Consider the following 13,565-nt stretch of genomic DNA (forward strand, 5'->3'; position numbering starts at 1 on the left):
GGCTGGAGCTGGACGGGCTGCTGCGGGACGAGGAGGGCACCTTCTCCCTCAGCGGCTTCCAGGAGTTCACGGTGAGTGCCCCTGGCCCAGCCTGCCCCCAGCCCCGCGCCGCTGCAGGCCCCTGTGGCGTTCCCTCCTTCAACCCCGGCCCCAAACAGCCCCGTGCAACCGCACCCCCGGGCCCCTCGCTGAGCTCCTGGGGGCCCTGCTGGGCCCGCCGTACCCTTAAGCCGGATGGAAGTGGCGAGCCCGGAACGGGGACTGCTCAGGGCTTTTCTCACGTTTCCCCTGTCTGCCTGCAGTTCCTGCCCAGGCACCAGCAGCTGAGCGAGAGGGTGCGGAAGCGGCTCTATTATGGTTGGGACAAGGATTGCAGCCTGGATAATCTCTCCAGCCCTGTGGCAGGTGGGTTGCTGAGTGTCCCCGGATGGGAATGCTGAGTCAGGGGGGTTGGAAGTAGCCCAGGGGCTGAGACCAAGTCACCCGCTCCCTCCCCGGCGCCAAATCCCACCCCTGCCCAGCCTTCCTTGCTGTGTGCAGCACAGTGGGCAGGGTGCCAGAGCCTCATGGCTCTTGCTCTCTGTTTTATTGCCTTGTCTGGCCCACTGCTGCTTTTTTGGCACCTCACTGCTGTGCAGATTCCTTTAGGTTGCTTGTGCATTCCTTGGCAGTGAAGGCTGTGTCCCTGTTCATGATGAGAGGTGTCTTGGATAACTTCTTGTGCTCTGCAAGGTTCCAGGGAGTTTGTTTAACTTCTAGTTGTGAGCAGCAAGGGAACAAGTTCTTCCTCTGTGTTTACCTGGATTGCATCCCTTTTCTTCTGTTAATTTGGCAGCGTTTTGGGGGAGCAGGAGGGCACAGCTGGGTTGAGGCTGAGGAGCTGGTGCAGGTGATGATGGAGAAGGGCAGCCAGTGGTTTGCTGGAGGGCCTTTACAGTGGGGCTGCATTAGCGGTTCCATTAACTGCATGCTCACACACCTTGCAGGGGGGATGTTGAGCAGGTGAGGAAACATCCAAACTCTTGTGACAGTTTTGGAGAAACAGCCTGAAGTTGCCCAGAGGCTGTGTATGATGTGCCTCAGTGAGGAGGAGGGATGCAGGGAATGTGGGGACGGAGCAGGGCCAGGCAGGGCAGCCAGTTGCCTGGGCGCTGCCAGGAGTCACGAGTTCTGACACGGGTGGTGTGAGGGAGGCACGTGGCTTGTCTTTGGGGCTGGCATCACACTTGGGTGCTAGATGGGACTGTTCCACAGGACGCTACCAGTCTTGAAAGTTCAAAGGGCACATTCATGGAAGAAGACTTTGTTGAGGGATATTAACTACAAAGACTGCCTCGTACCCAGGAAATGCCTCTGCTCTGGCAGCTGGGGGCAGGAGTGACGCGCAGAGAATATCACTGCGAGCTGATCTGCTCTTACAGCCTTCCTTTGCCAGCTGCTGTCAGCCCATGTCAGAAAACAGGACCTAGGGCTATGGCATCTGTCTTGGTATAGCTGTACCATTGCTATATGGGGAGTTTATGGCACTGCTCTTCAGATGAGATAGAGGAAATTGTGGAGAGAGTCCAGAGGAGCAGGAGGAGCTGGAAAAGGTCTTTGGCTTTGGGAGGCAGTCTCAGGAGGCAGTATGGAGCTGATTGAGGAGGAAGAGGTTGAAAAGTGAGTTTGTTCCTTCTGGAAGGGAAGAACCATAACCACCCTCAGCATGCCGTGGCTGTGACATGGGGACAGCCGTCAGCTGCTCTCTGTGTCCCCTAGGGCAGGACATGTTGTCATGGGTTGGATTTGTGGGCTGAAGGATTAGGTTTGCTGTTGGGACAAGGTCTGGGTGGGGATCTCATGTAACTTTCTGTCCCTCAGAGCCCTGCTGCTGTCTCTGCATTGGCTGGCGTGTGTGTCCCTGCTCGGCACAAGGGTGACCACGTGGGGCAGAAAGAGCAGCAGCAGTGTGAGGAGCTGGGAGCTGCTGATGGGGTGGCTGGACCATGTCTGCCTGGCTGTTGATCATAGTGGTGTGGCTTGAATGACTGGGGGGGTCCCTTAGAGCAGTGTGTTTCTGAGCTTGGTGGCTGCTGTTGGGCAAATAATTCCTGTGGGACTGCAGCCATTCTCTTAGTTGCTGGAGACGCATGGAAAGGAGGGTTGCAGAGAGAAGAGTGCTTCCTCTGGGAGCTGGAAATGCGAAGCTGCTGGGATGAGCTCTGCTCTTGACTCTGTCAGCCGAGGGCTCAGCAGCAAAAGGGAGCTGGAGTTGCCTATCAAACGCTTCTTGCCAAGCACCAGACGGTAGTGCTGTTTGGGATGCTCCCAGCTGGTCCTATCGCATTGAGAAGTGAGATGGGAGCTGCTGAAGCCATCTGCCACCATCCGTCAGTCTCTGGCCTTTTCAGTGCTGGAATGCTGAGGCACGTCCATGGGGGGAGCAAATGGGCTGAGATGAGGAGTTGCAGTTACACCGTATTGCTGCTTCCATGCCCTGTTAGTGCCTTCAGGCTCCTGTTCACATGAATATGTTGTCCATCATCATCTCTGGGGCACTAGGGCTGTGGTGGGGAGGAAGCTGGGCCAGTACTGACCAGCTCTGGAGGAGGAGGATGCTGGTTGGACCGGAGCAAAGGCCTGGGAAGACCTGGTATCAGCTTTAGGTCACAGAAAGACTCCAAAAGGACTGCCTGAGGTCCTGCGGGGTGAGGGAGGGTGTTGGCCTCTACGTGCAGCTGACTGCCAGTAATTCCCTGTGACGCAGACATGCTAATCCGGATCTAGCACTGCTGCTGGGTCTTGGACACTCATGTCCTCTTCCTGCTTTGGTCTGGCTGTCCTGCCTGTTTGTTTGTTCCTCTCTCATCCCTGACTTCTGATAAGGCCTGTCCTACCTTAGCAGTTTAAATTAAATTTGAGGGGCTGAGTAAGCACCAAGACTCAATGGGCCTGTGGGGAAAAAGGGAAAGGTGGGCTGTGCCATATGGGGCTAACCCCTTTTGCTGCTTTTCTGTCCTAGATATTGCTGTGGAGTTGCTGCAGAAAGTGGCTCCCAGCCCTATCCGTAGGCTCCAGAAGAAATATGTGTCTCATGTGTCTCGGTAAGAAGCAAAGCCTGCCCCTTCATGTCCCATGCCAGAACTGGGAGCTCTGGTCTCGCCTGTGACTCTCTGCTGTCCCCTGGGCCAGCACTGGCTTTGTGCTTAGGCCTGATTAGTGTCAAAGAGGAGCTGGTGGCAAGGCCAGCAGGCACAGTGGCTTCCTGATACAGCCAGGCCCTCTTCAGTTTGGTCCTGTTTCTGGGATGCAGGCATGCTCTTATTACTGGGAGCCTGTACTGGCTGGATCTGCAGCTCACTGGGCAGCCAGGTCTGAACCCTGGCTCTGTTCTTAGCAGCCAAGCCCCTGCCAGTGTGCCTGGCTGCAGACAGGGCTGCCCACTTTGGAGCTGGCTGTGCTTGGGAACAGGAGCCAGGGCTTTCTGCTCTCCATCCTGCATCCCCTGCACTTTCTCTTGCTGCAGCTCAGGACAGCTGGTGCAGAGCTGGCAAGGGTGGGATATATCTAGCTGTCTCTTTGCTAAACCTCCCCACTACTTATATGGGAAGGGAACAGCCAGGTTGTGTGGTGGGGACTGATATGTTTGTAGCACGCAAATAACCTTCAGGTTGGCTCTTCCCTTGTCCCACAGGGAAGCTTGCATCTCACCCTGCTCCATGATGCTGGCACTGGTTTACATTGAGAGACTCCGGCACCGGAACCCCGAATACCTCCAGCAGATCTCATCTTCAGACCTCTTCCTGATCTCCATGGTGAGTGGTGTGGGCTGGCGGGAGTCACTGGGTTGGAGGGAGGCCTGGAGGAGTGCAAGGAGGACTGTGATCCTATCCTTTTGTGCTGCTTTTAGATGGTTGCCAGTAAGTACCTGTATGATGAGGGTGAGGAAGAAGAAGTGTTCAATGATGAGTGGGGAGCAGCAGGGAAGGTGGACGTCCAGACCATGAACACACTGGAGATGAACTTCCTGAGCGCCATTGTAAGTGGGGCTATCGCTGTGGCCAACTATTTCACAGAGTGGGGGAAAGGAGGGTGTTAAGGGGAGTCTGGATTTCTGCTTTTCAGCAATGTACTTCCATGAAGGAATGGAGAAGGATATGTCCGGGTGCTGGGTGCTCTGTAGGCACCCTGTCCAGGTGCTGCAGCCCTGACTGTGCTGACCTTTTGCTGCTGTCCCCACAGGACTGGAGTCTCTACACAGACCCTCGGGAACTGTTTGAAGTGCTGAGCTGGCTGGAAGGACGGTAGGTGTGTGGAGTGGGGATGAGCCTTTTATCCACCTTGCAGCCATGGCTCTGCCCCTGCTCAGAGCTAGCCCAGCTGCAGTGAAATAAGAAGTTGGGGTACCTGTGAGCCTTTGCTAGGCCTGCAGCTTCCTTCTGCAGGCCTTGAGCGGGGTCTTCTCCAAGCCTGCTTGGGCTGAAGCTTCTTTGACAGAGAAGGTCCATGCCATATCCACCATTCCCTTTTTTTTTTTACCTGCAGCGTGGCAGAAAAGCAGGGCTTGTGGCGTGGTTGGTTCACATACACGGATCTTTGTGTCCTCATGGAGCAGTCCATGTGGCAGCACGTGCTGGGCCAGTTCTACCAGCAAGTGGTGAAGGTAAGGGCATGGGGTCCATGGATTTAGAGCAGGACCCTTTTTTCCACTGGGAGCAGTAGCTCGGTTTAGTGAAAAGGGAAGCTGTCAGAAGCCAGAAGATGCTGATCTGCTGTGCTGCCTGAGGCAGACTGGGTTAGTCTGTGCCCTGTGCTGGACCACAGCCCCACAAGTCACGGTGCAAGTTTGTGGTGGTGGCTGGGGATTTAAACAGGGACTGTTAGGTTTTAGCTGGGCTATTTTGGTTTGTGGTATTTCGGCCTTGCTTTGAACAAGCTGTGTGCCACCTGCTGCTAGCAGCATGGCTGCCTGCTCCCTGGCATGTGACCCCGGTGCTGGTCGTGCCATTTGCCATTATGGCTGCTGGGTCGACATGTGGCCATGCTGGGGTCACAGCTGGCTGGGGGGAGCTGCTGGGGGGTCTGGGGTCACAGCTGTGCACAAGGAGCGTCAGCCCTGCAGCCCCCCGGCCTGCGCTGTTCCCCGAGGAGGGCAGTTGCCAGCTGGATGCCCAGTCAGCCCCTGACCAGCCCCAGCCTGAGCTGCCCGACGTCTCTCCAGCCAGCAGCACGAGTTGCCTGGGGGAGAATGAGACAACTGAGGAGCCACGTCATGGAGGCATCACGGCGACTGCGCTCTACCTGTGGGGCAGCGTGATGACGGCTCTGTCTTACCCAAAGGCACCTGATCTATCCCAACACAGGAACCCCCCGCAAGGCCCCTTCCGGAGAGTACCCACCGCCTGTGAGAGATCTAACCATACTGCCCCCAGCCACTGGCCAGCCTGGCCCTGTTGGACTCACCGTGCTCCCGGTTCCCCCAGCGCTCCACTGTTACGCTTGCTCAGCTGGTGCGGGCCCCACATGGGATGCAGCCCCCAACCGCAAGGACTGGCTGGACCCCCTGGGGCTGAGGCAGTGGTCCTTGCACACTGCCATGGATCTCAGCAGAATCAAGAGCTTCATTTTTCCTAGCTAGGAGCATGGGGCAGCAGCCCCTTTCCCCTTCCCTCCTAGTGTGGCACAACTCACTTCCTTGCACTTCTGGGACCTCTGATCCCTGGGGCTGTGCGGGGCTGGAGGTCCCTGCTTCACTTCTAAACCAGCATTTGTCCCCCTGACCTGGGTCAGGGGTGTCCTTCACTTTGGGGCTGCTGGGACAGGTTGGGGCAGAGTTGGCTTGCTGTTGGGGTATTGAGGTGGGACCTACTAGCTGGAGGGTAGAAATGGGGTACCCTTGGGCTGGGGTGCTAGGGCAAGGGGGGTGTTGTACCTCCTCCTACAGTGAGTGGGTGGCCCTTGGTGGTGCTGGGCAGAGGTGGTGTGTGGGATGTAGTAGGATGCTGGGGCTGTGTGTGCAGGGTGGAGGGGCTGGGGCAGTGACCCCAGTGGAGGAGTGGGGTGCTCTCAGAGGAGGGGGGGTGCCTGGGCAAGGGGAGAGGAGGTAGGAGAGAGCAAGCAGCCCAAGCTGGCTGGCCATAGCAGCAATTCCCCTTGGGTGCTGCCAGGCCATTTCTCAGGAGGTGTAAGGGTCACACCAAGAGGGGACCCCAATGTGGTTGTGCCCTGCTGGGCTTGGAGGTGGTGAGGTGTGTTTAAGGCTGAGCTTCCTTATCCTGCTTATGTTGGGTGCTTTGAAACTGGGGTGTTCTGTGACCCCACACCAAACCCCAGCTGTCTGTGGCTGTAAGCAAACAGTGCCTGACTGCTCCTCAGAGCGGGGAGAAGGCACCTTGTCTTGCTGACCAGCCCAGCTCATCGTGCCCCTTCTTTTTACTGTGGATTTTACACCTGTTTTTCACTCTTTTGTAGATGCGAATCTCTTCCAATAAAAGTAGTTCTTGCTGTGTACCTGCCTTGTCCTGCTGGGCTGCTCTGTGCTGGCAGCATGGGTACCCCAGGGTGGAGCCCCATCCATGCAGCTGTGCTTGTTCTCTGAGCCAGGGTGCAAGGCAGATCCTAGGGGCAGGCAAGTGAGCCCAGGAGCTGTGAGGCCTGTCCTGCAGGGCTCGTGAGGGACCAGGCTTTCTGGTGACAGGGGATAGGAGAGGCATCGGGTCTGGTGCCTGAGGAAGTCAGGGGCAGCGGGAGAGAGGAGGTTCCCCATCCTTGGGAATGTGGGGAATGTATAGTCTCCACTGCTCTTTGCTCTCCAAAGTCTGACCAGTTAATGAGTGAGCCCGAGCAGCAAGGGATTGGCAGGGTCGCCGTTGTGGTTTCTGGCACAGCTACCTCTGCCCTGTGACAAAAACATGAGCATCCCCTGCCTGTGCTCCCTTGGGAGCCTTCCCAGCCAAGCAGGCAGCTCTTGTCCCTGGCATGTTTGTCCAGGGGCAGGATTCGGTGCCCCCCTCCTAGGAGCATGGGGGGATGTGATAAACCCTATCAGGGACCCTCCTGGGGTGGGCACAATGCCCAGAGAGGGCAATGGCAGGGCCTGGCGGAGGCTGTGCAGATTTTAAGGGGCTCCTTGGGGCCTGAGGGTGAGGAAGGACTGGAGCTGGAGGATGCTGTTGGTGGGGATGCTCCATGCACATGAAGGAAGAGGTGTCTCTGCTGTGGTCCTGCCCAGTGTACCACAAGAGGCAGGGATGGGTCCTGGGCACTTGGCACCATAAGTGTTTGGTGTCCTGGCCATGGGTGGCTGTCACCTGGCTGTTGTGGTGACAACCCAGTGTGGCACTTGCGTTCCTGACTGCAAGGGCAGGTTACTCACCAACTCGAGTTAATGGCTAACCCTGGGGCAGCTCCTGCAGAAGGTGGAAGTTCAGCTATGCAAGGGCTGCAAGGAGCCCTTGGGAGGGGGGTGGGTGGGTGTAGGAGCCTGCCCACCCCCTCTGCACCACAAACTGGGAGCGGTGTGTGGAGGCAGCAGCATGAATGGGGGCCACCACGGAACGCCTGGTGCCGGAAGCCCTGTGCTCGCATCCTGTTCCCTGCAGAAGATGCGCTCCTGGGTGCTGAGCTGTTGCTTAGCCCTTCAAGTAAGGGGGGGAAGGGCTGGGATCCTCTCAGGTGGCAGGGGCCGCATCCTGCCAGGCAAAGGGTGCGTGGGACTCTGGCCAGGGTATGCTGGCAGGGGAGTGGGCGGTGGTGGGTGCTGCCTGGGGGTGTCAGTGAGCATGCATCTATTCAGGGGGGCTGGGCACAAGGGGCTGCAGCTCTGGGTGCCGTAGGGAGTCACAACCACCCACTTTCTTCCCTCCACAGCACCTGGCCGTGCAGGCCTCCTTGCTCTGCATCTTCCACCTCCTCCTGTTGCCTACCCTGCCCGAGGAGCCACCCCATGCCCAGGCCACCAGCGAGCTGCTGGCACGCAGCCTCTTTGCCTGCGGCATCTCCACCGAACCACCCACTCTCTTCCCTGCACAGCACCTGGCCGTGCAGGCCTCCTTGCTCTGCATCTTCCACACCTCCTCCTTGCCTACCCTGCCCGAGGAGCCACCCCATGCCCAGGCCACCAGCGAGCTGCTGGCACGCAGCCTCTTTGCCTGCGGCATCTCCACGGTGCTGCAGACCACCCTGGGGAGCCGGTGAGCAAGGCGGATGAAGGGGATGCAGCGGTCACCAGGAGGAGGGTGATGCTGTAGCCTGCCATGTCTCTACCCCTTCCTAGGCTGTGGGAAGACAGGCTTTGCTGGAGGCTGGAAGGGGCATGAGGACAACCCCTTGCCCTGCATCTCTGCATGGCTGTCCCCTCCCTGCCATCACTGCATCCTCCTTTCTCCTGCGTCCCTCTAGCAAAACTGCTGTGCTTTGCCTCTAGCTCCTCGCTGCCTTGCTCCGGCACCATACGCAGCCCCTCCAGACCATCCGGTGCCTGCACTGCCCGTGCCCCATGCAGGGGCTGGGGGTGTGCTTTGGCAAAGCCCCTGGCCTCTGCACACATCCTATGTGCTGTCACTTGGTGTGTGCCAGGGCCCATTTGGGATGTGGGGTGACCTCCTGCCACTTTGGGGTTCTCTTCCACTTTGCAGCCCTTGCTCTTCTGGCAGCCAGGGCTTTGGAAGCAGCCCTGTCCCCTCTTTCCTTCCTAATGTGCCCTTGCTGTCCCCTTCCCCAGGCTGCCGCTAGTTCAAATCCCATCCTTTGAGTACCTGATCCCTGCCATGGTGCTGAGCTCCCACCTCTCCCTCGGTGCCAGCACAAGCAAGAACGGTGAGCACAGCCCTGGAGTCTGCATCCCATGGGGCGTGGGCCATGCTGGCGCCGGGGGAACGGCAGTGATGAGGTGCCTGGCACATGGGGTAGGGATGAGGGGTAGCAAGGGGTCCTGCCTGCTGGCCCCTCTGGTGATGGTGCACAGCACCCTACTCGCCCCTGTGCGCATCCACAATGCGTCTGGCTGCTTCCCCAGGGTCACAGCTTATAGGGTTGGGGATGTTGGCACACTGGCCCTTCTCCAGCCAGCAGTGTCTGCGCTGCGTACTCTTGGACCCAGCTCCAGGAACACAGCATACACAGGAATCACGTCCTTCCGAAATTCCCTTCCAGGCACGGTCGTGGCCAGCGCATGCCCTGCACCTCACTGTGCCATCACAGGGAGCCAGGCTGCCTCGCTGCGAGAGGTGGGTGCTCCTGCACTGGGCTGGGTGTCCCATCCTCCTGCTCCACCAGCACCCCACTTGTCACCTGCATCCCTGCTCCCCCAGTCCCTTTTCCAGCCCTCCTGGGGACTGCCATGAATAAGGGGGGACACAAGGGGTTGTGCAAAGGCAGGGGAGGTCATGGTGCTCATGGGTGCATACCTTCTCTTAGGCTTGGAGTGAGCGGAGCACGGTTGGAGCATGGGGTTTGGGTGATGCTACTGGGGAGCTGGAAGTGTGGCCAAGGGAGGGTGTCGGGCTGTTCTCCATGTATCCTGCCCCATGGGTCCCATCCTTTCCTCTCACAGGTCTCTGGAGCTGTGCTGGTCTCTGGGCTGGTTCAGCTGCTGCTGGGAGTGTCTGGCATGTGCGGGTGGGCAGCCCGGCACTGCGGGCCCATGGTCCTGGCCCCCAGCCTCTCCATCATCGGGCTCTCTGCATACAAGGAGGCCGCTTTGTTCTGTTCCACTAACTGGGGGGTAGCACTGCTGTACGTGAGCCTGGGGGCCACACCAGTGTGCGGTCCCCGGGGCTTCCCTTCACCATGGGGACAGGAATGGGGCATCCCCACGGTGCATGGCATGCATTTGGGGCCCCATCGCCGTGATGCTGCGTGGTGATCTGTGCTCCCTCTTGTAGGCTCATGCTCCTCACTGTCACCTTCTCCCAGCACCTGGGATCCTGCCGCCTGCCCTTGTGTGCCTGGCCCCAGGCCCAGGGGGGCTTCACGGAGCCATCAGTCCCCACCCTGCGCACGTTCTCGGTACTGTGGCTTGTCTGCCCCTGCCCTCTCCGCTGCACCCAGGCTTCTCTCCAAGCCTGACACTTTGGTGGGGGGGTTTGGTGGGATCCAGTGGCCAGAGAGCTGGGTGCTGGGAGCAGAGGCATGGTAAAGTCCTGCTGCAGGTCCTGGGGAGTGGATGCTGCTGGGGGAGTGCAGGGGACCTGTGCTCAAGGGTATTGGAGCAGCAGAGCCTAGGATGCTCCCTGCAGGGGTAAGGGGAGATGTGGCATGGCTCCTTGGGAGAGGTGGCAGGACAAGGGGCTGTTGTTTGGGGCACCGCAAGCAGGGTGCTGGCCAGGGGAGGAGAATTCCCTGCTGAGGTTCCCCTTGCTGCCTTGCAGGTACTGCTCCCATTTGCTGGTGTCTGCGTTGTTTGTGCCATCCTCAGCCATCTCCACATCCCCTGGGAATCGCTGGACCTGGCCATGGCACAGCTGTCCTGGGCCAACAGCACCTTCCATGCCCCTTGGCTCCGCATCCCCTACGCAGGTGGGGGGTGGCAGGGCTGGGTGCAGCCATCCGCCCTCAGCAAGGGCCCCCATCACCTGTCCCCTCTCCCTCTGCTGCAGGCGAGTGGGGGTGGCCGCTGCTCACCCCCCAGGCACTGGCAGCGGGCATCGCCATGGCCATCGGTTGCAGCATGAACTCAGTGGGCTGCTACGTGCTGTGTGGGAGGCTGCTACGAGCCCCCCGGCTGCCCCCCCATGCCTGCAACCGGGGGCTCTGCGTGGAAGGGCTGGGCAGTCTCCTAGCAGGGCTGCTGGGTGCCCCGGGGGGCACGGCTGCCAGCATCGCCAACACCTGCGCCACCGGCCTCACGCAGGTATGCCCAGGGTGGGGAGAGGAAGGTCGGCAAGGGATGGGGAGGGGAGGGAGAAGCAATGGAGCAGTAGGTGTGGGGCACCCATGGCACATGGGCTGTCGCTGAGCCAGTGCCAGGGGTGAAAAAGGCAGGTCTGTATGGCAGGATGGGGGTACACAGTGGGGGGGTAATGCTCCTCATCCTCACTTTTCCCGTCTTCCTTTGTGCCAGGCTGATTCTCGCCCCTCGGTGCAAGTAAGTGCCCTGGCATGCGTGGTGCTGGGCATGTCCCCAAGGCTGGCAGGGCTCCTCACCCGCATCCCACTGGCAGTTCACGGTGGGTACCCTGCCCTTCCCCTGCGCTGCGGTGCTCACAGCCTGCCTGGCACTGCCTGATTCCCACCCCTTTGCAGGGGGGGTGCTCTGCGTCACCTACGCCGTGGCTGTGGGCACAGGGATCTCCTACTTCCAGTACACAGACATCGACTCGGGGAGGAACATCTTCATCGTTGGCTTTGCCATGTTCATGGCGCTGCTGGTGCCACGGTGGCTCAGCGCTGCTCCAGCTCACCTGGCCACAGGTAGTGGGGTTTTTCCCTGGGTGAGGCAAGGCCTCGGGCACCATGGCATGGTGACCCCACGTCTCCGATGTCCTGGGAGTCTGGGGCAGCTCACAGCAACAGGCAGCTCCCTCTCCAATCCATGGATCTGCTGCAGCAGCTCCTGCCCCTTCCCTGCTGCTGGGTTGGTATCCCCCAGGTGATTCTGGTGCTGTGCCTGCAGGCTGGGTGCCCCTGGACCTCCTCTTCCTCTCCCTGCTCATGGTGCCTGTCTTCTTAACTGGCTTCTTGTCATTTTTCCTGGAGAACACAGTCTCAGGTGAGGGGATGTCTGCATGAGCCCCTGCTCTGAGGGCAGGATCTGGCCATGGGACCGTCCCTGAACCACCGGCTCTGTCTCCAGGCAGCCCTCCTGGGGGTGCTGGGGCTGGTGGAGGATGGAGGAAGGGGCTCCCATCTCACTGCCCATCACCCTGGTTGCAGGAACGCTGGAGGAGCGAGGGCTGCTCTCTGACCTGGCGTCGCAGAAAGCCGGGGCAGGCAATCGCCACCCCCATGGAGAGAGGGGCAAAGCCAGCCAGGCATATGGGCTCCCTGCTGGGCTGAGGAGGCTGCTGCCATCCTCCTGCAAAGCCTTCCCCTGCTGCTTCCTCTGCCCAGGGAGTGAGGAAGAGGAGGAGGAGGAGGAGGAAGAGGAGGAGGGCAGCCATGCCCATGAGGAGGGGACTGCTGCACCAGGGGAAGGGACGCACCTACTCCCCAAACCCGTCTCGGGGGACCTGCAGCCAGCCAGGAGGCTGAGCGAGATGGAGATGCCCGCATGGCACACAGTGGCCTGACCCTGCGGCACAGGGATACCTCATGGGGGACTGGGGCAGGGCCCCCAAGGCAGCTTGCAGGCCACTTTGGTCCTCGTTTCTGAAGCCCACATGGACTGAAAGGACCTGCGCTCCACACTCCCCAGTATGAACCTCATTTCCCTGCTTGGGAGTGAGCTATAAAAACCTTCAACCACCTTTGCCCTTTCCAGGGGTTTTCTTTCCAGCCAGGATTTTCCTGGGACATGCCAGCCTACCCTCCCCTGGTGCCACTGCAGCTGGGGATGTGGGTGCCCCTAAAGCCCATAATCACCCCGGGAAGGGCTCGGTGCTTTGTCCAGCCCCAAAGGGCTGTGGCCTGGGCTCTACTCACCCTCTGGCACCATGCTCGGCAAGGGCTGGCTCTCTCCCTCCTCACTGCTGTGTTCTAGCGGTGCCCATGGCACCAGCTGTATACTAATGCCCTGGCCCTGCCACACCAGGATGCCCCAGGCTGGGGGCACAGCTCAGCTCAGTTCCATAAAATAGTGAAACCCCTTTATACCTGCATGGGGTTGGTCCCAGGAGCACTCACCACTTAAACCCCAGGTATTGTTCTTGCTGCTAAACCAGCCCGCAGCGGTTCTCTGGGGAAGAAAACATTGCCTTTGACCCCTGTGGTTGAGCTCAGTGCCTGGTTACGCCAACTGCAGCAGAGTCTGTACCAGCTCTGCTCCCTGCTCCCGCATTTACAGCAGATCAGAGTCCACGGGCAGGGCCCTGTGCTCCCAGTGCTGCTTCCACCAGTCTCAACTGGCCTGTGAAAGCCCAGCCCTGGGCTAGGAAAGGCTGGGGCTTTGCAGCCCTTGGGTGATGCAAGCTGGCCCTGTGTGCAAGCTTGAAGGAAGGACAGACTTGAGCTGGGAGGACGATGGAGCCAGTCCATGGGAGTGACGTGCTTGGGCTAGACCACAGCTCCAGGTTATGGCTGCCCCCTCCAACCGGTCCTGGGGAGATGCCTGACGCCCAGGAACACCCAAAGGTGGCTGCAGGGTGGGAGGGATGTGGTGCTACTGTGCCTGCAGGTCCCCAAGGGTGAGCCCCCTTTCCCCAGCTGCCTTTGATCCCCACAGCTGGGCCTTGTGCACCCAGTGGGCACAGGGCACAATGCACAGCCCGGCCTCACCCAGCCAGCACCCTGCCCAGCACCCCACCTGGGCCCTGCACCCCAACCTGGCCGTGCACTCCAGCTGTGCCCAAAGCCCAACTGGGTCTTGCACCCCAAACACTCCTGCGCCCTAACCTGGCCATGCAACCCAATCTCTCCTGCACCCCAAAGCCCCTGCCTGCTCCCACCTCCCCTGCCATTCCCTTGGAATGCAAACCCTCTAGGATGAC

General features: G+C 59.8%; 3 protein-coding genes across 3 annotated transcripts; all 3 read left to right on the forward strand.

Annotated features, from left to right (window-relative positions):
• Nucleotides 1–2: 2 nt before the first annotated feature.
• CNPPD1 (cyclin Pas1/PHO80 domain containing 1) lies at nucleotides 3–5,039 on the forward strand (the record flags this gene model as incomplete). The annotated part of the gene is made up of 7 exons (XM_035901126.1): nucleotides 3–71; nucleotides 303–405; nucleotides 3,002–3,083; nucleotides 3,674–3,794; nucleotides 3,890–4,018; nucleotides 4,222–4,283; nucleotides 4,525–5,039. Coding segments are annotated over 7 exons (711 nt in total), but the record flags the coding sequence as incomplete, so codon positions are not given.
• On the forward strand, nucleotides 4,996–6,501 carry LOC118452974 (protein CNPPD1-like). The gene is given in 2 exon segments (XM_035901127.1): nucleotides 4,996–5,408; nucleotides 5,410–6,501. Coding segments are annotated over 2 exon segments (621 nt in total). The 3' UTR covers nucleotides 5,618–6,501.
• An 83-nt stretch (nucleotides 6,502–6,584) lies between these two features.
• SLC23A3 (solute carrier family 23 member 3) lies at nucleotides 6,585–12,209 on the forward strand. Its single transcript, XM_035901110.1, has 13 exons — nucleotides 6,585–7,622; nucleotides 7,849–7,926; nucleotides 8,095–8,171; nucleotides 8,702–8,796; nucleotides 9,133–9,206; nucleotides 9,533–9,714; nucleotides 9,864–9,987; nucleotides 10,350–10,497; nucleotides 10,578–10,831; nucleotides 11,042–11,147; nucleotides 11,224–11,391; nucleotides 11,594–11,689; nucleotides 11,854–12,209. The coding sequence occupies exons 1-13, from the start codon at nucleotides 7,515–7,517 to the stop codon at nucleotides 12,207–12,209; spliced, it is 1,866 nt and encodes a 621-aa protein (XP_035757003.1). The 5' UTR covers nucleotides 6,585–7,514.
• The last annotated feature ends 1,356 nt before the right edge of the window (nucleotides 12,210–13,565 follow it).

The sequence above is a fragment of the Egretta garzetta genome, unplaced genomic scaffold (genome assembly GCF_000687185.1).
Source record: "Egretta garzetta isolate BGI_Z169 unplaced genomic scaffold, ASM68718v1 scaffold219, whole genome shotgun sequence".
In the NCBI taxonomy this organism is placed as follows: Eukaryota; Metazoa; Chordata; class Aves; order Pelecaniformes; family Ardeidae; genus Egretta; species Egretta garzetta.

What these genes read in the sequence shown, in the direction of transcription:
- SLC23A3 (XM_035901110.1), top strand. Translation starts at nt 7,515, where the DNA reads ATGAATGGGGGCCACCACGGAACGCCTGGTGCCGGAAGCCCTGTGCTC. An exon ending in TGCCCGAGGAGCCACCCCAT is followed by an intron (nt 7,927 to 8,094) that starts GCCCAGGCCACC and finishes CCCCATGCCCAG; the next exon opens with GCCACCAGCGAGCTGCTGGC. An exon ending in CATCCCACTGGCAGTTCACG is followed by an intron (nt 11,148 to 11,223) that starts GTGGGTACCCTG and finishes ACCCCTTTGCAG; the next exon opens with GGGGGGTGCTCTGCGTCACC.